At 40.1% G+C, this 25,685-nt stretch overlaps 1 protein-coding gene across 4 annotated transcripts in view; it reads left to right on the forward strand.

The window, feature by feature from the left end:
* lrrk1 (leucine-rich repeat kinase 1) overlaps positions 1-8,204 on the forward strand; it is a 113,669-nt gene extending 105,465 nt beyond the window's left edge. For 3 of the 4 annotated variants that reach the window (XM_031292688.2, XM_031292689.2, XM_035999651.1), the window contains 3 exons: positions 988-1,383; positions 2,510-2,611; positions 6,346-8,204. In XM_031292688.2, coding sequence (XP_031148548.1) covers positions 988-1,383; positions 2,510-2,611; positions 6,346-6,523 — 676 coding nt within the window. In that variant the 3' untranslated portion in view covers positions 6,524-8,204. The remainder of the gene's footprint in view (positions 1-987; positions 1,384-2,509; positions 2,612-6,345) is intronic. The other variant, XR_004896907.1, reaches the window with a different exon arrangement.
* Positions 8,205-25,685: the final 17,481 nt, after the last annotated feature.

Genomic DNA, 25,685 nt, shown 5'->3' on the forward strand with positions numbered 1-25,685 from the left:
TAGCTAGCTGCAGGCACTTTGTTAGCGTTTCAACCCTTAGTAGCATATTGGTGCGCCGATTGTTTTCTCCATTGGGCGTGGCTTTCCGAGTACGAAGCGATGCGCTCTGTCTCCATATTACGGTTATCACAGAAAGAGATCAAAACAAACCCTCTGTGCAGAGAAATAACTTCTTAATAACATGTTGAATAAAACAGCACACAGTAAATGGTTATCAGCCCGTATTTGTCTGTATGTTTAAGATCTTTTTTTCTTTTCAGTTTTGAAGTTTTGATGAGTCAGCAGGAGCTGAGCTTGTTACAGATTTGAATATCCTCGATCATATTGTTTATCCTGCTGTAATATTATTTTCACACAAGTATCGGAAAGGTCAGCTGTTTATTCTTATAACATTTGCAGATATTGACCCCACCATTTTTATATTAATCTCTACATAGTTTTTTAGTAAAACACTGCATAGTAAACCTTTAACTTAGCCAGAAAATCATAATTTTAGCTGCAGAGAAAACACTTCTTTTCTCTGGATTCCTTACGTATTAAAGACGTTTTGTCTTCCTGGAGAGTATGGAAACATTCCTCATGTGGGTCTGTGAGGCCCATTCATACACTGGGTGTGATACGAAGAAGATATAAAGGTCGTTGATGAATATTTGAAGCAATATTATACCTTTGTTACTTCGGGTTGGCTAGTTAATGCTAATGCTAAGAAAGGTGCACACTACTAACAATGTTGTAGCCTATGCAGTCTTAACCTGTGTGCTACAGTACTCAGAGCTCTGCTTGTACAGGTGAGCAGGAGAGAAAAGCTGCTCGTGCCGGTGCTCAAACATTATTGTTTTGATTTGAGTGGCTGTTTTTGAGATCATGTGGCCTATATGTAGGCTTGTGTGCTGTATGTATGTGTGTGTTGTCTATAGCTGCTTTTAACTAATTGCCCCTTGTTGGATTAATAAAGTTGTTGAATTGAATTGAATGTCATGGTTTCAGCTGTGGAGACAGCAATCCTCTTCGGGACGTTTTCGCTGTGCAGAGACCTGCAGGGGTTGCCATGGTGACAACCACTGAACTCAAGCCCACGGACCAAGAAGAGAAGGTGGAGTGGACTGAGGGAGAAGTGACATTGATCTACAGTGAGGAGGCGGGCACTCAGATCATCCAGCACCAGGATTCACTGACAGAATACTGCTCCATATCATCCAACTGCTCCCTGGAGCCGCTGGGGTCAGACTGTTCCAGCACTGCAGGCCTCGCCTCATTAGCCAGCCACAGCAGTGTGCCACTGCCAGCAGAGGACCAGGACCAGCAGGCATCCACCAACCCCACACCGCCACAGCTGCAAGCATTCACTGTGCTGCCAGTGAACGGAACTCTGTGGATCCCCAGGTACAAAACACTACACGCCAAGCGAACACAACACAAAGACACCAGCTGAAATGAAGAGACAGTGAGACATTGGGAATATGAAGTGAATATGATGCAGTTTTTTCCTGTTAGAGCTTTCCGATTGTGGTCAGAAAGCCCAGGGGAGACACTTTGTTTTCCATCTCCATTGCCGGAGACAGTACTCACTCCAAAGCTAATCCCTGTCACACTCTAACTCGCTCTACCACATTCTCCCCACAACCACACACACACACACACACACACACACACACACTATGTACCGGCTCTGCTATTCTCTTAAAGAGATATCTTAGATCAACACAGACACACCATGGCAGAAGTATAAATCCTCACAACGGCCTAGGCTCTGCGTAGAAGTATGTACTGCGTAGTAAAACAACAAATATACACAACTCTCTCTCTGTTGCTGTTGTAGCTGACCGGGAACCCGCAGGCGGACATAGTGTTACTAACAGCCAACAGCTAAAAGGTTACAGGCAGAACTCATGCTTGTGAAGTTTGGTTCTGCATTACATGCATCAATCTATATACCATGTGTTCCGTGTGCAGATGCGTTCACCGGACGCCCCAGTGGCGAGCGACGGAGAGCGGGCAGTTAATAGGGTTCCCCTGTCAATACACTACACGGTGTGTACATATCACCCGACTAATAAATATGTCCTCTGTGTCTCAAGAGGTCCCACTCGACACTGCACTTCTTTTGGATCCTCAGCAATACACCTGCCAAGTGTGAAGTTGATTGTCAGTTGTCGAGAAAATCAGAAGACAGACAGACAGACAGACAGATAAAGACTCTAACTCTTTTAGTTAGATGGTACTGACTAAAATCTCCAGTTTATTTAGCATTTTTGGCAAGATGATGTTGGTTTAAGGTCATTGTTGACGCTCATCATAGTTGGAGAGTGGAGAGCATGCTATAACTCTATACAGTACTTTAATAGTTTTCATCATTTATATGACGTGTGTATCTCCATTTAGTAAAGACTAAATGTGTGTGTGTGTGTGTGTGTGTGTGTGTGTGTGTGTGTGTGTGCCCGTGTGTGTGTGTGTGTGTGTGTGTGTGTGTGTGTGTGTGTGTGTGTGTGTGTGTGTGTGTGATTGGCAGGCGTGGAGGTGATGTGATGGTCATTGAAATGCAGTCACATGGTGATCAGCTGAGGGGACGTGTCATCGCTGTCCTCAGTCCACCCGGATGTTCATCTTTGGGGTGAGCTCCTTTCCTGATTTGTTTTGCAGCACATGTTTGAATCAGTAAAACAATTATGATATCAACTATTTATTTATTGAGCCAAAGTAACTATTTTTGAATTGCTAATTTTATTTAGGCCATGGCAATAATTAGTTTATGATCAGGCTTTAGAGCTTATTTTAGAGCTTCTTTTTTTAGCCTTGCACAAGCAGACATTACTTGGGTTTAGTATTCACTCAAGTTTATAGAAACAACACAGTGTCAGCCAAACACTAACACAGATCAGTACATACATGTAAGGTCACTTACACACAGAGCATCTAGATTAGGGCTGCAACTAACGATTATTTTCATTGTCGATTCACCAGCTGATTATTTTCTGGATGTATGGAATTAGTTGTTTGGTCTCTAAAATGTCAGAAAATGGTGAAAAATGTTGATCACTGTTTCCTAAAGCCCAAGATGACGTCCTCAAATGTCTTGTCTTGTCTTGTCTACAACTCAAAGATATTCAGTTTGCTGTGACAGAGGAGAGAAGAAACTAGAAAACATTCACATTTAACAAGATCCAATCAGAGGATTCAAATGATTAATCAATTATCCAAATAGTTGGCTATTAATTTAATATTTTACAAATGATTGATTAATCGATTCATCTTTGCAGCTCTAATCTAGATACAGATACTGGCCTGGCCTATTGCTCCTCTCTGCTTAGCTCTTGTGGATCACATGTTGCAGCTTCCAGCCAGTCCACTGGTTCAGTGTGTGCAGCAAATTGTTTTTAGATTCTATTTTATTGCCATTTTATTTTAGGAAGAACTCAGGTAGCTCCAAATGTAAGGCCAGTTTACTGACAGGTAATAGTCAGATAATCTTCACACTCGCCAGACATTTTGTCAGTTGAAGTGTTATGGTGTAAGACCAGCAAAAGGTGATGCGGCGATTTGTCGCAGAGTGGTGTGGCGGTGTGGGAGTGTCACTGAAACGGCCCATTTGTGTGACGTCCTGTTGCGTTATTTACCCCCCCAGTGTAGCACAAGTTGACTTTATATTTCACAGTTACTGTTTTCTGTCAGATCAGTCACATTTCTGACCACCATCTCCCAAAGAAAGAGAGAAAAGAGTTTGTTGTTGCAGGAAACATTCAGCTTTTATATAAACTCCTGGGCCGTTCAGCGCTTGTGTTTGGTGTTTTAAAACTTTCTTGTGGTAGCGATAGAGGCAGTGATGTTTCCTGTTTCCGCCTCAAACCATAGCTCCAAACACACGACAAGTCTGATCTCCGGTTATATGATTGGCCACTGCAGCGTGATGTCGGGTTGCGTTTCTCCAAAAGTTGAGTCAGTCTCAACAGGTCCCTGCGTTCTTTTTCAGATCCCCCTTGCGCCCCCACGCCGCCGCAGCCGAAACACACTACCCCCATTCAAATGAATGGGCAGACCTGTGTTTTCGTCGGACCGTCTGACGGCCGACACCGTCAGCACTGAAATGAGCTCTCTTGTTTCAGCTGAAGTTAAGCCCTGGAAAGCCAATGAAGTTTTAGTGATGAAAGCAGAAGGGAGATGATATATATTGTAGACCCGTACCCGTACCCATAAGCCTGCGCTGCTCCTCCCAGTGTGCAATGCATATAAAACAGGTCAATGTAGATTGTACAGTTACATGTAATCTGGTCTTTGGTTTGAACTCCCAGTTTATTAAGTTTAGAATATAAATGTGTTATTTTGCATCTGCTTTAATATGATGGAATTTTAAATGTTGCTGTGTTTAGTCTGAAATAGGCTTCATCATATTTTAGTTGGTATAAGAATAAAGTCTTCCTAACATGAAAGTCTTAGTGAGTTTTAAATTGGGGTTTCTTCCACCTGCATGGAGCCCAGTTTCAGCTATGCTTGAAAGCATTCACCACTGGCCAAAAAGCTCTATATAAATTTACTGATGCAGCTTCAATAAAGCTTAGCAAGATCCTTCATCATATACTTCTGGTGCTCGGCTGAGTCTGTAATTATTTCTCTAAAGAAGGCAGCAGCTGGTCCTTTGCAGAAAGGACTTCTGTGTGAGCTTCCACAAAGAGGCCTGGCCTTTTAGCAACAGGTAATGAAAGGGCCACACAAAACAAGACCCTTAATAAGCAATTATTACATGGTGCACCTGTAACATAGGCGACACATTGGGGTCATGGCTCAGGTCAAGGGAGGGGTTGTCAGGCCTGCAGGGCTTCATTTATATCACAAAGCTGCTGCTGTGTTGTTCTTCAGCTGTTATGATCGGTAACACTTTACAATAAGGTACACAAAAAAATAGGTAGTTACTGTTTTTGAAAGGGTAGTTACTGTTTTTGAAAGGGTAGTTACTGTTTTTCAGAAGGCCCTTCTGAAAAACAGTAACTACCCTTCTGAAAAAGGGTAACTAATCATTCGTTACCCTTCTGAAAAACAGTAACTACCCTTCTGAAAAACAGTAACTACCCTTCTGAAAAAGGGTAACTAATTATTCGTTACCCTTCTGAAAAAGGGTAACTACCCTTCTGAAAAACAGTAACTACCCTTCTGAAAAAGGGTAACTACCCTTCTGAAAAAAGGGTAACTAATCATTCGTTACCCTTCTGAAAAAGGGTAACTACCCTTCTGAAAAACAGTAACTACCCTTCTGAAAAAGGGTAACTAATCATTCGTTACCCTTCTGAAAAAGGGTAACTACCCTTCTGAAAAACAGTAACTACCCTTCTGAAAAAGGGTAACTAATCATTCGTTACCCTTCTGAAAAAGGGTAACTACCCTTCTGAAAAACAGTAACTACCCTTCTGAAAAAGGGTAACTACCCTTCTGAAAAAAGGGTAACTAATCATTCGTTACCCTTCTGAAAAAGGGTTACTACCCTTCTGAAAAAGGGTAACTAATCATTTGTTACCCTTCTGAAAAAGGGTAACTACCCTTCTGAAAAAAGGGTAACTAATCATTCGTTACCCTTCTGAAAACGGGTTACTACCCTTCTGAAAAAGGGTAACTAATCATTCGTTACCCTTCTGAAAAAGGGTAACTACCCTTCTGAAAAACAGTAACTACCCTTTCAAAAACAGTAACTGCCTATTTTTTTGTGTACCTTATTGTAAAGTGTTACCGTACTGTACCCTGAGTTACTATTGATAGTGCCTGTTAGCTCATGTGTAGAGAGTTCACAGAGCACGGGCTCACCTGTTCCTGGAACCATGAGGCTGTATATCACAGGACAGGAACTGTAGAGGATAATGATACACCTCAGAAAGATGAAACAACATTGGAAGAAGATAATTCAGGGTTGTTCTGCATGATACATGGGTGGTGGAGCTCAGGACGCAGGGTCCCCAGAAGCTCTTCTTCCTCCCAGAATACTTTGTGTCACAGCCTTCATAAATTAGAGGGAGTTTAAAAGTAGATTACGTTGTCCTGTTCTTTAACGTTTTTTTTCTTTTCAAGAGAAAGGGCTTTGCATTAGACATTTTAGAGACGAGCAGTGCAGGAATTTAGTTCTTTACCAGTACTTAGACAAACAGTAACTTCAGTGCTACCAGTACATTTAGTGTCCTCAGTGGCTTTCCAGGGAACCGCTTCCTAGAATTGCCTACTAGCTTCTAGGAAGAGCTAATTACAGTGCACAGAGACGTGCTACTAACTTTAGCTCCTTCCCTGCATTGCATCCCTCTCTTTCTCTCATAAATCGATCTGTGTCTTGTGTCCCTCACTTCTCTCCCCTCGTCTCTCTCTTTCTCTCAGGATCCTGGAGGAGGCAGCACTAGTGGCAAAGGATACAGTTGTATGTGGCTTTCATAAGGAAAACATGGAGTGGTGCCTGTGTGTCTGGAGGGGCTGGGGCTGCTGCGAGCTGGAAGTCTTCTACCAGTCTTATGAGGAGCTCAGCCGCTTGGAGACCAGTATGAGGAAAAGAAGGTAGCTGTTGTGCTGCGCCGGCGAGGTGCAGAATCGCAGCTCTGTATGGAGCGCGAGCCGAGGGGAATACCCTCCGACAGACTGCCAGTGTTCAGAGCAGGGGGCCGCGGAACACTGACATCAGGGCAACGTAGGAGGGGGAGGGGGCTCTGCTGTAAGGGCTGATCCTCCAGCTGTGCACAGTGGTTATGTCCCCTCACTACATACTTCACAACCAATAATAAGCTAAGGCCTGAAAAATCTGTAATCCCACAGCAGACATGGTAAGCCCTGAAGCTGAGTCACAGATTTGGGTTTACTTCTGCACAGGTTTTAATGTTGGTTGCATTTTCATATTTAGCCAGTTTGGTATGACTGGAATTCAGTTGCAGATGTGGTGGACTGTTTGTGTCTGACTCCAGCTGCTGCAATCCATTGTTTATTCTGTCTGTCTGTTTCAGTCTTCCTTCATTTAACTGTTCCAATCTGCAACTTTATGGACCGGCGCATTCTTAAAGGACAAGTATTTTCTTTCCTTTTTTTGAATTAATTGGTGTTGGAGTTTAAATGGTTCTACTGGGAAACAGCTGTGCTCTAGAAACAAGAGCAGGTTGTAGATGTGTGTTTGGCAGTGACACTGACTCAGAACAAAGTGTTCCTCTCTTTAACTGTGTTGTATGAATCTGCATGCCAGCCGCAACTCCAATTGTTACCAGAGTTGCAACACACTAACACGTGTGTTCTGTGCACAAGCATTATGCAACGGACCAGTGGTTCCCAGCTTTTGCCATCTAACCTAATGCTTTGGCAGGTTCTTATAGATAAGACAATTTTATTTTTTTAAATCAAGCTTTAAATCAAGGCACATTGGGTTCCTTGCTCAACTCTGCTCCTCTAGCATCTGTAATACAGTAAAATAGAAAATCATCTGAAACATGTTCTTTGTGTTTTACTTCTCTATTAGGGAGTTGTTTTTATTGTTACTGGTCTGCCTTTCCCTCACAGGGCTCACATTACCCAAGGGATTCACAGGAAATGATGCAGCATGTGTTGGACATGATGCACAAGACAGAAGCCGGTGCATGTACACATTTTACATAATGTAGAAGACAGCATTGCATCATTGATTAAGTTTGTAGGACATTGCTTCCATAGTCTTCTTTATTAAAACAACCCGCAGTGATGAATCCTCTCAGATGCAGTTTGTTTGGCTGGCCTCTAAACGGGTACACCAGCAGCGTTGAGTAATGTTAAACTATGGTACCAGAGGCTTAAAATGATTGCATTTTGAGGTACGTGAGTCATAACCACGAGAACAAATAGTTGTAAATGTATAATTTACAAAACATGTATCAAAACAACTTTTTGACACGCCTACAAATCTACCCACAAGCTGACGTGCTGCATGGAAGGGGTACGTGTCCGTAATCCATCAGTCTGACAATGTTTGTAATAGCCTACAATTAACATAAAGAAGTAACTGGGCTTATTGCATTCAAAACAGCTCGACTTAAACAGAATTGCTCAGTTAGAAAGTTTAAGCTCCACCTTCGAGTCGCTGTCTGTGGCGGGAGAGAGAGACAGACTATAACCAACTACTAATTGTAAAATGGTCAAATTATTCTACATTATAACACTTTGGGCACTATTGATTATATACAGAGGGCAAAATTATTGTTCAAATACAATAAATATTGTATATCTGGCAATGCTGTATACCAGTTCTTATTCTGTTGTATCTCTGACAGAGTAGCTGCTCAAAGAGCGTTTGCTGCCCCCAGTGGTCATCACACTTGTCATTTCAAACTGACCTCCACCTGTTAGCACAGGTGTCACCAAATCAGCCAAACTGAAATCAGATCCCGTTAGGCTTTTACAGTGTGCCAATAGCTTCCCATGGGTAAAATACTTTTGTCTTAGTTCAAATGACAGGGCACTTAAATGTTACTGTTTGATACTACTAGTATATTGACAGAAAACACCACCAACACTGATAAAAGAAGTTACAGTGACCAGTGGAGCAAAGGCTTTCTACAAGAGGGGGGAGACTTTGGCACTCTATAGGCTAGTTATATAGCCAAACATCAGTGCTGTCACCAAATGATTGAAAAGCCCTGAGAGCTGGGCTTTGACTGAAGCGTGTGTGTGTGTGTGTGTGTGTATATATATATATATATATATATATATATATATATATATATATATATATATAATTTTTTTTTTTGGTTGTTTTTTTTTGGAGTTCAACCTCAGCTCCTATAATAAGTCTATGATAAACAGTGTAGCCAAAAAAATTATTCCCCCTAGCATTTAGTATACACATAATGATAAAATTATTGCCAGCCGTGACAGTGACGCTAGTATTTATGTGCGTGCGTGCGTGTGTGCGTGCGCACGTGCATGTGTGTGTTTCGAGTACTTTGCCAGGTGTTTATATTTTCTTCATGAAACGTCACAGGTGTGTAGTTGAGATAAAGATGAAGGCTGAGTTCGAAGACTGGTGTGGTCCGAGCAAAGGCGCCGGATGTAGGGGGGTAGGAACCAGGGAAAGCCACTGCCCCCCTTTTCACCCCTGGCCTACTGGTGTGATCCCATCGCAGGATGGTTCTGTGGTTGTTTATTTTTATTTTCATAAAACAACAAACTGGCACTTAAAGGGTTACAATTCTAAAAATGAATGAATATTTGTGATGATCTGAACTGAAGTTGCACTAGGTGAAGTGGAAAATATTAATATATAATTGTATTGTAGTTTTTTTTCCACAGACATTTCTGTCCTCTAGGGACATCAGAGCAACTTTTTTTTAAAGATACTGTATGAACAAGGGTTAGTTGTGTGGTTACAATGACAAGCTGTCAGTCACAGTGTAAAGGCTGAGATTCACTGCAGAAGACCAATACTCCCCACATGGTTTTACATATTTTTCATAATTTTATCTTTTGTTGTCTTAAAGCGTAACTATCGCCAAAATGCAACCTAGGGTCTTTTTGTGAATGTACCCGAGTCAAACTTAAGTTTAAAAGCATAATTAGAACGGAAACGCCACTTTTAAGATTTACGCTTTGACACTTTTTGACTGGCTAGATGGACGGCGACCGGAAAAACCAACAGCTACAGTGAGTTGTTAAAACCTTTCTTTTTAGTAAACTCTGTGTACACAAACAATGTTCTCAATGCTTTCGTTAAGGTGTAGAGCCCCTGGTGATACTTTGAGCAAAGTTTCATGTTGTGTCGAGCCTTCTTAGTGTTTTAAAAATAGCGATTTTGATGCTATCGTAGTGCCCCTAGCGCTACCATTCAAAAGGAAAACGAGAATACGGTAAATCTTAAAAGTGGCGTTTCCGTCCTAATTATGCTTTTAAACGAAAGTTTGACTCGGTATATTTACAAAAAGATCCTAGGTTGCATTTTGCTGAGAGTTACGCTTTAAATCGACACCTTTGCTTTTCTACAGTGGCCAGTAAAGACTTGTATATTGTCCATAACAGCCTTGTAATGGCAGAGGTTATGTATTTATCAGAATGTACAATGAACGTGTTTTGCAATAGAGGTAGAGTATATAGATATAATCACTGTAAAATATGGTTCTGAATAAAGTTTTTATGTTAACTCTGTTTCATGTCTGTCTTAATCATTAAGACACATGACGACTCACAAATCCCACATTAATGCTCTGCACACTGTTGGATAGAAGATGTGATGACATGATGAGGACAGATGGGAGAAGGAAGCTGATAAGGCTCCTGCTTGGTATGAGGAACATTAGAGGCTGCTTCCTGCTCAGAGCTTTCTGCTGGACCTGCCCCATGTCATCATGTACAGCAGTAATGTGATATGTAAACCCACTTAGTATTTCACCTCTTTAAACATAGGATTCTACAACTCCCATAATGCAAGTGTCTCTCATTAGGTCCTCCCTGCTGGCAACAAGTCCTCCAAACTATACGACAAAATCAGTTTGTCATCACCTTCCACAATGAACCATGCAAGCTTTACAAAACACTTCTAACTCAAGGGTCCACTGGCGAGCTTTTATCCTCTTCTCATGAGTTTACTCAGTTGTCATAGATAATGTTTAAGTAATGGGGTGTCCGTAGAACTAGATCATTTGTCAGCGCCTTATATAACCATTACAAATGATTAAATGAAAATATGATTCATAGAAGCAGTGATGGTTCAGTGATTCCATGTGGTTCTTCCCACGACTTTCAAACTCCACACCACCAGCTTGTTCTCTCTCTCTCGCTCTCTCTCTCTCTCTCGGCGGAGAGTCAGAACAGTTATATTCATATTTATACATTGTGGCTTAAGCCTAAGTAAATTCACAAACTTTTGTTTACTTATTTTGCACAACTGACTTTATTTTTCACATATATCTGTGTGTAATAGAAGGTATTTTTGGTTGTGTTGTTGACTTTGTTATATTTATATTTTGTTATGTTAAAATCACAATTATTCAATGATCGTGACGTTACAAGTAAAAAGTATCGGTATTGGCGATACTAGCCCTGTATTTACTTGGTATCGGATCGATACCAAAATTCCCAGTATCGCCCACCCCTAATGAATAATAAACTGATATAAAGGCTGGGATCTCTCTGCTTTTATCTGCCCTCACTTTTTATTTGTCAGACACTGCCCCCTTCACCATGTTCTAAGTAGGGCTGGGCAATACATTGATATTATATCAATATCGATATATGAGGCTAGATATTGTCTTAAATTTTGGAAATCGTTATATCACAATATGACACAAGTGCTGTCTTTTCCTGGTTTTACAGGCTGCATTACAGTAAAGTGAAGTCATTTTCTAAACAGACTGTTCTAGCGGTTCTATTATTTGCCTTTACCCACGTATTCAGTGTATCCACATTAATGATGGTTACTTGTCACAAATCTCATTGTGTAAATATTTTGTGAAAGCACCAATAGTCCACCCTACAATTTCACCACAATATTTGGTCAAAAATATTGTGATATTTGATTTTCTCCATATCGCCAATATTTATGTCAAATATTTATCCATGACTAGGCTAAGCTAAAGTATGTGCATTGGCACAGCTTTAGAAATCCATTTGCTAATCAGTTGCATGTTAACTGTGCTTATAACATGCTTTCCTGCCTTATCACAGTCATCTGCTTTTTATTATGTACAGCAGTGATTCCTAACCCTAGGGGGTACTTTTGCTGTTGCCAGCGGGTGTGTAGAAAGACTGGAGCAGCGCAACAAATTTGAAAAAAATTGAAATTATGATTTGATTAAAAGAATATATTAGCTGTGTGTTATGAAACAATTCAATCACGATTGTTTTGTGGTTCCTATCCTGTCATGTACTGGCTTGACCTCTTTGAGTTGACTCTGAAAGCAGTAACGAGATCTCGGAGAACAAAGTGTCACAAAGCAGGGTTCAGTTCCCAACGTTCTAAAGGTTTAATGAGACACACAAGAATACATACATTTTCTAACAATTGCTACACTCACTTATGACATGAGAGTAGAAAGATAAAAGGCTCCATAGGAAAGGAGGATTGGTTCAAAGTAGGTTCATGCAGATAAATCTTCAGTAAGGAAAACAGTGTAACAATTTATAACACAAATTAATGATACCAAATGAAACGGATGATACATGTAACATCTGAACAATACATGTTGCAGTTATGTAAGAGTGCTTAAAAAACTAGTTAAAAATGTAGCTAAAAGTAATGAAATGTAGGTAGAAATAGTTAGCGAAAAGTAATGAATAAAGGATTGAAACATTCAGCTTCACTCCAGTTAGGAGTTGTACGATTGCTGACTAAACCAACCTGAATATTGACATTCAACAAGTTTGAAAAAATTAGCAATATCCACTTTTGTATAATGAACAGTGTTATACATTTGGGACATACATTGTGAATTGATGAAGTGGTACCTGAGTTCATCTGACAGGGCTGTGGGGGGAACTCAGACCAAAAAGGTTGGGAACCACTGATGCACAGTATGCAAACAAAACCATTTTCTTGTTAGGAAACATTACTGATCAGAAATTGATCTCTAAACTGTGACATTAACTGTTATATTTTAGACCCTAAATGACCCAGAATCCTAAAAAGACAAGAGGCTACAGAGATTTTCCTGGAATGACCCTCCTGTAGACAAGATGACAGGATTGGTGCCAAGAGTTTATTCAGCAGCCAGCACGGTGGCACTACAAATATCATGAATGATGCTCTTGTCATTTAAAAGACTTGGCCCTCTGTTGCACTGATATGAATAAATCATGCTCAGTCTTCGGGCGCTCTCATTTAACCTCTGCACAGGCCAGAATAGCCACAGCAGTTTCACACTGAACCAGCTCTGCTCAGGATAACATTCTTATCACTGCTGACCTACACACAGGATTTGCATATATCTGTACTGTGTTACTGAGCAAAACCCCATTTAAAACTTGTCACATGGATCAATGGCTCAGGTTGTTCTTTTATCAACAGACTGTCAGACAGAAGAGGGCAGTAAAGAGAAGACTTGATAGCTAATCTCTCTGACAAGCTGCCTTGATGCATTGCTGCTGTCAGGGTTTTCTCGCCAGACAGGATACCTATTTGAACAGCCAATCAACTTTTTCATTGTTTTATTATTCATCAAGCCACACAACAGGAAGTGAAAAGATATGATCATATAAGACTGAGCGGGGGCTCAGTATCGTGTGTCTACAAATCTTCTTACCTTCATCACCAAACTGCACTCAGGCTGATATCATTGAGAGGATATCTGCAGCTTGTTATGTGTGTCTGGATGAAGTGTAGGGAGTCTGACTGAGCAAAGGAAAACAATCATTGAAAACAGCAAGGAAACAAATCTAATAAAAGACAAGGAATAGAAGAAAAAACAAAGACATAATGTGGACAATTTCACATACAGAGTTTATTAGTGCACACCATGGCCCTAATAGTGAAAATAACCGGTAGGTGTTGAGATGTCTTGCTCTGGATAACATACATACATACATACATACATACATACATAATTAAGCAAATAAGGGGTTAACATGGCCTATTCTAATATTACAGGGTACTGTAGGATGAGCAATGAAGCTGGAAGCTTGGGGTAATGGCGTAATGAGTTCTGTGGCTGTTACTATATATTTGGATACAATTGTAGACAATAACCTGACATTAGATGCCAACACAGATGCAGTTTGTTCTAAGGCCCACCAGTGCATATACTTTTATCGGTTTTAAATTTTCAACATTATGTAATATTCTATACTATACTTTACTCTTACCAACACTGGTTATTTTGTTGATATTGTAGAGAAGCAGATTTTGGATGTATGTGTTACAAGCGGCTGAAAGAGGCAGAGGAACGAAAGTTACGAATGTAACTACGGTTCTATGAATCCTGGATGACCGCCAGAGGGGCGGTCAATAAGGATGAAATAGAACAGCAAAAGCAGTGTCTGAACACCAGTGTTACACTGAGAGAAGAACACTGAATGCCTCGAGCTCTCCAAACCCAGAGGAAAAAGGAAGGGAGTACTGAAGATTTGCTGAGTCAGCAGAACCAGAGCCAAGGGAGTGACACATGACACATGTGGAAGTTAGTGAACTGGACAACCTCAATGGCAATGAAGGTTCTGTTCAAAATCTAAATGAAAACCTAAATGGATTATTTACATTTAGTAAACACAGTAAGAAAGTGAACCTGATGTCTGCTGTGCAGCAGCCAGTTCATGATGGTATACAAGTGCTAATTACACACTCTTCAATTAACGAGTACACATCTCGTCTCAGGTCATCATGTCTCATAACTTCTTGTCTCAACTGTCTTTTGTTTTCATTTGAGTGAAGACATACTTATCATACTGAAGTCAGAACCTTTAAGATAGGCACTAATGGCAGCATATCTGGACTAAAGCTGCCAATTAAAAGGAAGAAATATTGATATATTTATTTTTTTCATTGATATTGTGCACAATATATCATAGTACATACACAGCAGAGCAGATACACCTACATTTCCCACATGCCTGCTCATCACTAGAGTAACCTTTCTACACAGGGAAATGATATTGATATTAAAAATAACTGAATTTGTCAATTCATTGTTTCTTGTCAGGACAGGAAAGCCACAGAATATAGCCCGTTAAATACAAAGTCAGCATGAGCAAGTGTCCTCACAGTAGCATGATATGTATCTCATGTGCCTGTCTGTTAAAGCAGCTTCATGTAAAGTTCAGGTGCAGTTTGAGTTCATTTTGCACAAGTAATGGGACTCTGCTGGTGGCAGCATGTGTATCCTGCCTGCCTGTGAAGAAGCAGGCAGGGGGTACTTGAACCTGAGTTCCCTTTTTTCTTTCTGATTTCCACTCAGAATTGTAGTTAAGTATAATGTTGTATATGTTCTTCTCCTAAAAGAAATTCCTAAGGATATTAATGCACCTTACAGATTGCATTACTTTACGAATCTAAGTATACTGTACTAGTATGAGGACAACATTGTTTTCAATAGCATCTAGAGTTAAACAGATTTAAATAAATCAGCCTGGACTGCGTTTGCCAGCTTCTAATGACTGATTCAATTATCTTGTCTGGGCAGGATCAGGGCTTGTTTACTGACAAACAAAACAACCACCATGTTCTCTTCACTCTTTCTAAAAGCACTGAAGGCGCCTTCTTCTCAACAGTGGATAACTGCACCTGGAGTACCCAAAGTTAATCAAACACATTTTGGCTTGACTCAACAGGTGATGCTGAACCTGGTAGAGGTGAGCTGACTCAACTGAATGGTAAAGACACTAAATACAACTGGAAAATCAAGTCATTGTAACTTAATGCTGAGTTCCAAATGGACTGCAGGCTTTAACTCATTTGGTTTCTAGTGTATTGAAGTTAAATAATTGTTATTTTCGAACTATCAGCAGTCAAGTCAACTTCACTTTCTCCTAATATATATATATATATATATATATATATATATATATACACACACACACACACACACACACACGCTTCTCCACAGCACATGGCTTCTTAGGAGCCCTCCAGAAAGCTGAAGTACTTTCCCCAGTTTTACCAACATTTTTTTGAAGTCAAGGGAAGTCAACTTGTCAGGGTTAACAGTGAGAGTGAAAAAAATCGAAAACACAACACACTCACACAGTAAGAGGCCAATATCATCTTCATATCAATCTAAACGATATTAGTTTAAACACAACACAACAAATGCAATAAATATGTTCCTATGAAATCCTTTGTGTGCAGAATGTTGTAGTGAACAACAACTTTAAAATCTGCAGTCAGACTTACAGTGAGAGGATCAGAGGCTGTTTAGTTGGGTTATGAAATAAACACCCCCTCTCAGAGCAGGACAATGCCTCTGTTGTTCACCACAGTTGCTTTTAGTTCAATGTCTCAAGGAGATTTGGCCCGTGTGTGTGTGTGTGTGTGTGTGTGTGTGTGTGTGTGTGTGTGTGTGTGTGTGTGTGTATATACCAGCATGTACGGCTGCTTTTCATAATGAAGATGATGTGGATGTCTGCAATGACAAAGTTAGAAGGAGAAAAGAAAGTGTTGTAGCTCTCTGTTCATTTCGTCTTATCTCAGCCATTTTGTAGGTAACGGAATCTGTAAAGTCTCATTTTAGTATAACTCGTTTCATTTTGTCGCAGTGACCTGCCTTTTTCCTTTCTTGTTTCACGATACAGACACTCATTTCTTAAAAGCTGAAACCTGTTGAAATATTCCCCTTGTTCTAAGAAAACCTGGGTTTTAAGGACTCAATGATAAACAAAACTTACTTGATAAGACCAAGATACTTTGGTTAGTAGCTCCGATGGATGTGTTTTGTTAAACCATTTGAATAATATCCTGAAACCAGTAGGCCTATGTGCTGACATTCAGCACTGAGTTTTGTATAACTTAGTCTCGTATCTTTTGAGCCACATGCAGCTCAGTTAGATTCATAAAGTTCACGTATAACAAAAAATCAATCATCCGCTACATGTTGCATCTGCACATTTTGAACGCAAGCGCCGGGTTCTACTTGAGTAAAATAAGGCAAAGTTCTGTTGAATATACTACTCTTGCTAATGTCCTCTGTGGAGCTGACTGGGCTGTCTCTCAGATCGGGCCATCTCCCAGACCGAGCCTTCTCTCAAACCACTTCATGCCAGGCCCATGTGGCTCCCAAATGACAGGAGTTGGCAGAGGCAGCAGCGTGGGGCTGAGATCAGGATTGGGTAATATTTACTGGCAACATACAGTATGCGATGAGCTGTAAACTCCTGTACCCGAGTTACAGGAGTGTGTGGAGGGTATGTTTCAACAGATTGGTTCAAGATAAGGTTAACTTCTCTCTCTGCAATAGACTCAAACACACATACTTCCCGACAGGAAGCCCCCAAATTGTTTGCCCCAAGGGCACGGCAGCATTACACCTAATGAAAACATTGTGTGGCTGGACAGCACATGAAGACTGGACTGCCCAGTTTGACGGCCCCTGCTAGCTGTGTGTGTGTCTGCTTGGTCCGGGAACAGCCCAGTACCATAATAACATGTATTTGATTTTTGTTTTCTTTAACAAAAGATTATCAATTAATCAATCCATTTTATCTGTCACATGAAACCGTACGATGTATATTACTGCATAGTTCCAGTGACATGAAATCCCATTAGCTCCTTCAACTTGTGCATGATTCATCATAAAGCAGAATGTGGCCGTCAGATCGGCACACAGAAAAAGAGTCACCTGATTGAATGACTTAAAGGCCAGATGCAAATGTTCACTCTTCAGGCTTTGGAAGTAATTGTATCACCATAGGGGGGTCTGTGGTGGTCAGGTATCAGTGATGTGGTTTCATTGATTTAATATTTATTGTGATGTTATGGAGTTGATCATTGACATTTCTTACCGATCAGATGTACTGATTAAATTATATTTACCATCCTTTCTGAGTCTGTCCAAGCATCTCCTGTGATTCGGCAAACACAATCCACGAAGAGCACTGGTTAAAGTATTATTTTCATTCTATCCAGCTATTCACCTCCATTCCTCTCACTAGACACCAGTGTTGTAGTACTCGAGACTGGTCTTGTTCTCAACTCAACACCGGTCTCAAGACCACTTATGATTGATGAGCTATCAATCATCAAAAATATACATATTGCACTTAAAACTTTCCGACAGTAATTAACAAAGATATCAGAACAGTATGTCAGCATCTATTTCACATACCGAGAATGCTACCAAAGGCATGGAACGTCGAAGATTGAAGCGGATAGTATGAAGAGATAATAACACAAACCATGGGGCATACTATCTGCTTCAATCTTGGACGTTCCATGCCTTTGGTAGCATTCTGTTGTTTGTTTGTTGTTTGTCCTCGGTATTTCTGACTTGGGTGTGTTTTTCAGGGGTGGATTTATTTCCTGAGGTAAAACTATTAACTATTAATAGTAATGTTTACTTCAACGAAAAGAGAGGATCTACAATAAATTGCGCAAATAAATACAAAGCAGTACTTTGAAACTGGGAAAAACAACCAGCACTACTTTATTTAAACAACTATGTATTTTGTAAATTTCTCAATGATTTATACCAAACAAAAAATGTTTTCTTGAGTCTGTAGATTATAATATGTGGGCAGGACATCTCTGCAGCACAACAATAATGTAAAATGATATTTTGACTGATTTCTATAACAAACTCACCTCTGCTGCAATCCTTTCACGGACTTCTGGACTGAGCACCCGACGCCTCTTTGTTGGCCGAGAACCACTGCTTTGCTCACCAATGGAATGGAGAGAGTTTCTGCAATGGACAAAGATAATTTATTATAATATTGGCAAAAGAGAAAGAGAGTTAATGAGAGAAAGCAAATAATGATCATATTACAGGAATACAGTTACCTGATCTTTTGTATTTCCTGTTGGAACTGTTGGACCGAATCAATGTTCTTCTTCTGGAGCTTGGCATAGAGGAAGTCTACATGTGGCATGATAAAGTTCCAGAAAGAACTTACAATCCTGATCCTCCAGTAGCATGGCCAGGGCTCCTGCTTCTCTGACAGTATTGGGGAAAGTCACCTGAGTTTTGTATGCTCTCAAAATAGCGAATGAGATCCTCTCTGTGCTCAAAAACAGTATTGATAGTGCATTAGCAATGGACTCAGCTGTAGCTGACCGCAGAGGGATGAACTCAAAAAATCTTTCTTGCACATTGTTTTTGTCAGCTCCACAAAATGTCAACCAGTCTATTATCCTGGACAGTATGTGTAGATTATTTGTCACCTCTTCGTTGTGCCTTGTAATGCCAATCCTGTAGCCTTCATCTAGTTGTTCAGCAACAGACCTTTTTCACGGCAGACATGTTGACATGTCATAGTAGGAAAAGCACAGGTATATTCAAAACCATTAATGATGGCTGCATTCCACTTAGGAGAGGCCCTGGTATTGTGCATGCTGACACACTGAAATAGCTTCCTGGGACACTTGATGGAATTGAGCCACCGTTAAGGTTATCAATTTCAGCTGTGCTTTTCCTACTATGACAAGTCAAAATGTCTGCTGTGAAAAAGGTCCATGCTAACCCTGCCAAAAACATTAGCTTCCTAATGTAACAGATTGGAAGTCTGTTAATTTGAAGTTATTTTAGGTTCGGATTCCCAGCCACACCAGCACAGAGGGAAGGACACAAGAAATATATATTAAAAAAAAAGTATTTTATTATTTTCTGTTTAAAATAACAGAACTCTTTCTAAAAAAACCAAAAAATAAATAAAAATAAAAAAAATAAAAAAGTGAGATAATGAATAAAAACGTGAATTGTCCAATGTTCTGCCCCAGGGTTAAACAATGCCAAAGTCCAGTCCAGTCTGGAGTCAGCTCCTTGTTTCCCTTGGCGCTGGCACAGAAAGTCTGCTTCAGCGGGGCTTCGAGTACCGGTAGCCTATTCCAATCCAAAAAATTATCTTTAAAAAAAAAGAAATCCAGAACCAGGAATTCCGTGGGGCTGCTTTGCTTCTGTCAGTGGAGAAATAGTAAAATCAATGGGCAGCCTGCTCAAACCGTTAGCCCAAGCCATAAGGCAAAATAAAATATGTAATGTCCAGATTAAATCCAAAAGCAGCTCAATATCATTATTTGCAGATGATATTTTGTTGTACAACTCTGATCTTGAGGATTCTAAAACTTCTTAAGATGGCTCAAGATTTCTCCGTCTATAAAATCAATTGGGATAAATCTAATCTTCTTTTATTGAACAACAGGCATGTGACATCAGCTATTAGTGGTACAATACCAACTCACACAACATATTTGGGCATCACTACAGCGAGTGGTCCAGGACAACTATGAAACTATATTAAGTAATGTTCAAAGGGATCTGGCTAGGTGGACTGTGCTGACGGCATCACTGTGGTCCAAGATTGCTGTTGTTAAAATGAACATAGTTCCCAGTGTAAATGTTTTAAGTTCAATGATCCCCTTATCCCCACCAATACATTTCTGGAAGAAACTTGATACTTTAATTCGGCAGTATATTTGGAACAATAAACAACCTAGGCTAAAATACTCTACCTTGCAATGTACCACAAACACGGGAGGCCTGGCCCTTCCCAACTTTAAAGGTCCCATGGCATGAAAATTTCACTTTATGAGTTTTTTTAACATTAATATGTGTTCCCCCAGCCTGCCTATGGTCCCCCAGTGGCTAGAAATGGCGATAGGTGTAAACTGAGCCCTGGGTATCCTGCTCTGCCTTTGAGAAAATGAAAGCTCAGATGGGCCGATCTGGAATCTTAGGAAGGTTACCTCTCCTTTCTCTGCTTTGACCGCCCTGAGAATTTGGCCCACCCATGAGAGAGAGGCATCATGGCTTTCAAATGAGCAAAGTGGCAGTTGGTCAAGGCCACGCCCCCACCCTCCACCTTGCCGCCCCCCCCCACCCCCCCTCTCTCCTCCTTAATAGCATTTAAAGCTACAGACACAGAAATGGCACATCCTAAGGAAAGCTCATTGTGGGACTGGCTCTAGTGGCTGTAATTCTGCACCAAGGCTGAATTTCGGGAAAGAGACTTCTTATACAGTATTAGTGGACCACTAAGGTCTATATAAAAGCATCCAAAGAGCACCATGTCATGGGACCTTTAAAATGTATCACAAGGCCTTTCAGCTCCAAGTCCTCAGAGTGTGGATGGACCCCTCATCTACAGTTTCATGGAGAGGAATAGAGCAAAACCTCATTGGAAGTCTAAGTGTTTGTCCAAAAAAGTGTACGGCATATATGGCACAATACACACTTAATGTAACCTTTTGCTTGTGAGCAGTGGAGGGACAGGGATATTTATACTCTAGACCAGTTATTCAATGAGAAAGGTATGTTGAGTTTTGAAGACCTGAGAGCTAGTTTTGAGGTCCCCAGGACATCGTTTTACTTTTATCTTTGCTTAAGATTAGCCCTAAAATGTTATGGAGTGCCATGGGGAAACCCAGTCATTAAATGGTTCTTTGATTTCCCTGTGAGAAGATTAATGTCCAAGATTTATGCTAAGCTGTTTTAAGCATCCATAGGAGAACTCCCAAAAGTAAAAAAATGGGAACGAGAGCTCAGCCCTGAGGGGAACACAATTAATTGGGAGGCAGTTGGGGACATTTTCCACTGTTCCAAGAACCCAAATCACCAGTTTATCCACTTCAACATATGCCATAGGACATATTGGACTCCTCAGAAGAGAAAAGTTTCGAAAGCCATTCCCACTCCCTATTATATGTTCTGTCAACCTGAACAAACTGGAACTTTCCTGCATATGGTCCAGGAGTGTGAACACGTGCATGAGTTCTGGCATAAAACAAGGTCAATACTATCTGATGTGATTGGATATCTAATTCCTACTGACCCGATTGTTTTGTTACTTAATGATGACTCTAAATTACACCTGCTCGAGAGACAGAGGAAGATTTGGCTAGCCGGCTCAACTGCAACCAAGAAAATGATAGCTCAACGCTGGCTCCCCCCCCACTCGCTTTGTATAAAACAGTGGTTAGTGTATTTTCTAGACATAGTTATGCTCGAGCTCTCTACAGCAAGGATTAACAAAGCCAAATCATCAACTATCAACCTATGGAAAAGCACAGCAGCACAAATATCAGACCTAATGACCTCAGCGCCACGAGAACTAGAGGAGAGTGATTAGGCAAGTTGTGATTTCTGTTTGTTTGTTTGTTTTATTTTCCTTGAGACCGCAGAGAGTGGGGGGTGGACGAGGGTTTTTGTGCAGTTTGTGTTTTTCTGTTGTATGCGCCATTTGACACTGACTCGTACAACTCATACATTGTGGAGTTTGTTTTGTATGTCTGAATGATAAATGGTGCTAATAAAAAATTAATCTAAAAAAATAAAAAATAAAGTTGAATACTAAACATGAAGTGTAGATTTTTTACACTGTGGTGGTGCTAACCTTCCTGTTGACCAGAGTCTCCACCACTGTCTACAGAGTGCAGTAAACTGGGGCCCTGTAGAGGAACTGTTATGCTGTCCTCACACAGCATGTATGGTACAGGAGGTGAAATGTCACAGGGGCCCCACTGTCTCCATGTGTGCCTTTAAACACTATGCCAAAGCATGGCTTAACAGCCCTGTATAGGCTACTGTGTGTACACACCTCGTGTGTCTATGTCTGTGCGTGCATGTGTGTGTGTGTGTGTGTATGTGCGTGCGTGCGTGTGTGCGTGCGTGTCATGTAGGTGTACAGTGTTATCTTTGTTATATCTCTCAGAGATGGACGAGTTGGATTCAGGGGGGCAAAAGGCTCCAGAAAAAAACCTGGAGACAGTGTTCATCTGGAGGTAAGTTCGTACACCTAGACACACTTATATATACACACACACACACACATTACATACAGTGTCACATATCAGAACACCAAGGTCCAGTTCATGGTAGTGGTGACTGCTATTAGCTGGCCTTCTACTGTTAACTACAGTTAGTTGCATCACAAATTATAGCAATCATGCTGAATTTATGGAGGTCCTGTAAAGAATTGTGTGTGATGATATAATACGTGTACTGTGTATTCAGCAGAATGAGAACATTGTTATTGGTTTGCTTAATTCAGAATCACATCTCAGTAGTGGTTGTGATGCTGAAACGTTCACAGAGCTGATAATTACATCACCAGTTGTTTACAGTAATCATTTCATTTATTTCAAGTATGCATACATACTAAATAAACTGAGCAGCTAGTAAACACCTTGAGGGGAGATCGCTTTGTTAACTGTAGCCCAATGCATAAATGTGTTTTATCAAATTAAAATGAAATAATAGTTGTTATCCTTGCCCGGTTTTCCCACCGTGGTACTGATAATACTCTTCAGTGAGCAGGAAAACAGAAGGCCCTCTACATTGTAATTTTATGTATTACAGCAGTCCTGTAATAAATACCTTCTTTGTGAAACATAGCATTTTAGTTTGTTGTTGACACTGTGCCAGACAGGTGTTTTCAATATCTTTGCTGCACATATATGTTAATGAGGTAGACAAAAATAGAAAAACCCTACCAATACCAGGACTAGGTTTTGAGGTCTATAGTTATTAGTCTATTATTATAGTACATAAGCATGAAACATGTCCAAACCTGGCTCTTATATCTATGTAGATATATATCTTTATAGACATTTGTTAGTCAGTTAATGCCGTTGAGACACTAATCCTGCCTGCTTTGTGTCTACTGCAGAGCTGTTAAGACCGAGTACTGACTTATCCCAACATTTGCTTTGGAGGCCCTGTTTTATTGTCCCTGCAGGAGCTTCTGGACAGTGACCAGAGATCACAGAATCACCAATGAACTTCAACTCAGCTGCTTCACACTTTCCTTCAGGATGTACCGAGTAAGATTGATTGTTGTTGATAATAGTATTATTTGCACAATCTTAATTACTGGGTTAGTCTTTGCATTTAGAGCCTGTTATGAAATGATTCTTTCCATGGACGGAATATAATGCGAGCATAGGAATGTCTCCAAGGCTGGATTACTAACCAGACAGAGTGGGCTCCTCCTCCTTGGCCCCACACCCTCAGGAGCCTGGACAGGGTACCCCCAGGATTCTCCAAGTTAAATTTAAGATTTTTTAAGACCTTTTTAAATACCACCTGGGATAAAATGTCATTCCAACTTCATGGCCATATAATGGATAATCCGTATGGATTTAAAGCCCAAGAAAATAATTATTTACAAAGTTACCTGAATTAAATAAAATATTATAATACTCATATTCATATTAAATACACAACAGCTTTGTGAGATGTGTTTGTACTCTTAAAACATAAAATAAATGAAATATGTAATATTTGTCGCATTTAGAACTCCTATGCTATAAAAGTAATAGACAAACAAATAGACAAAATAAATAAGAATATTCAAAAATGGAATTGGCGCAGTAGGAGTTGTTACAACCATTTCCACTTTGCAATATAAGATATGTAATATAATGTTATAATATGCTAATGTAAATGCCAATTCCTTAAGTGATTGTTTTATCCCAGAAAATATTTATTTATGGTGTTATTTTTTTTTAATCCCACCAAAAGGACAAGAAAAAAGTGAATACCTTTGTAAATGAAATTTGATACTTTTAAGGGCTCATTTTTGGAATATTAATGTAACTTTTTAAATACTTTTTTAAATACTTTAAAGACCCACCAGGTACCCTGCTTGAAGACCCCTGGTTCACGGTGTCTCCATGGATGTTGCTAAACAGTTAAAGGTGACTCATGCATTTTACCTGTTGCTTCTGTAGTGACATCATCCTGGGAGACTGAGAAAAATACCACAAAAGCAGCAGATTTTGAACCTTTCCCCCCATTTTTATTTCTTTTTAAATAGAAAACCTTGCCCAGTTGGACAGAGTTGGAAAGAAAAAAAAAAATAAAATTCAAAAATACTATTATGACAACACAGTCATTCATCCTGTTACAACAGTCTTAAAATCAGCCATTCATGTTGTAATGCTAAAAGAGGAGCATTAATCCGATGGAGTGCTACAACGTACAGTACCTGCCTATGCGCAACACAGGCAGGAGCAGGACAGCAATTCAGGCCTGCCAATGAGGAAATGTTCTGCCCTCAAACCTGTAACAAAAGGACCAGACAATGTGGGATTTCACATCACAGCTCAATAAGGTCAGCATGGCAGCCACACCTCTGTAGACTGGGACCAGCCACAACACTTTCTATATTAACATAAAATAAAGTCATTTATAAAAAAGAGACGTGGGACTTGAGCTGGCCGACCAGAGTGCTGCTCCCATTTCAACCCACTGGAATACAGGCCAGACTTGTTCCCACTTTACCCATCAGAAAGGACTGGGATAGATCAAGCTTTTGTGTTCTCTCAATAATACAGTCAGTTTCATGTTTGTGCCTGCAAAACACAAACACGCGCACACGCACGCACGCACGCACGCACGCAACATGATACCTAAAGCAGAACTCTTTGGTGGTAAGGAGTTAAAGAAAAGGAAAATGAAAAAAAATATATCATCCCACAACTGACATGGTTATACAATCTTTCCAATATACATATTTCAAGAGTCAGAGAGTAGAAAATGGAGCCTGCAAATTCAATAAATTAGACAGCAAAAGATGAATTGCAGATATAAAATCCAGCAGTTGAGTTCACAGAAAATTAATAATAAAGAAAAATACAAAAACAGTGTTGTGTCATATTACCAAAAAACATAAAAGCAAATGGAAAAGAAAACCACTGTAAATGAAAATATCTAATGAAATGGCCCTCAGTAATCATTGGGATAGCTGTGATTGGAGTTTTTCCATTGATGAAATGTTGTTGACAATCAGTCTTTTGTAAACATTCACAATCAAAAGTTGAGTTCAGTTTGGAGCGCTGCTGGACACCAGTCTGTTTTCTGCACACAGGACAAATGGTATATTTAATGACCACGACGGTGTACTTCATTGAGGTACACATTAATAAGCCCTGTCTGCACTTCTCCCACTGTCCTGACAGATACAATGTAACAAGCTAGAGGAGCCTCTGGCCTCTGCTGTAATCAGGCTCACAAAAGAATTTTGGTCGATATTCATCCGATCATTAATCAAAACACGAACTTCCCAGACGGTCTCGAAGAATTGTTTATCATGGCGTTTCTGTAGATTTCTTTTTATTTAAAAAAAAAAGAAGAAGAAGA

This window comes from Sander lucioperca, chromosome 3 (genome assembly GCF_008315115.2).
Source record: "Sander lucioperca isolate FBNREF2018 chromosome 3, SLUC_FBN_1.2, whole genome shotgun sequence".
Taxonomy (NCBI): Eukaryota; Metazoa; Chordata; class Actinopteri; order Perciformes; family Percidae; genus Sander; species Sander lucioperca.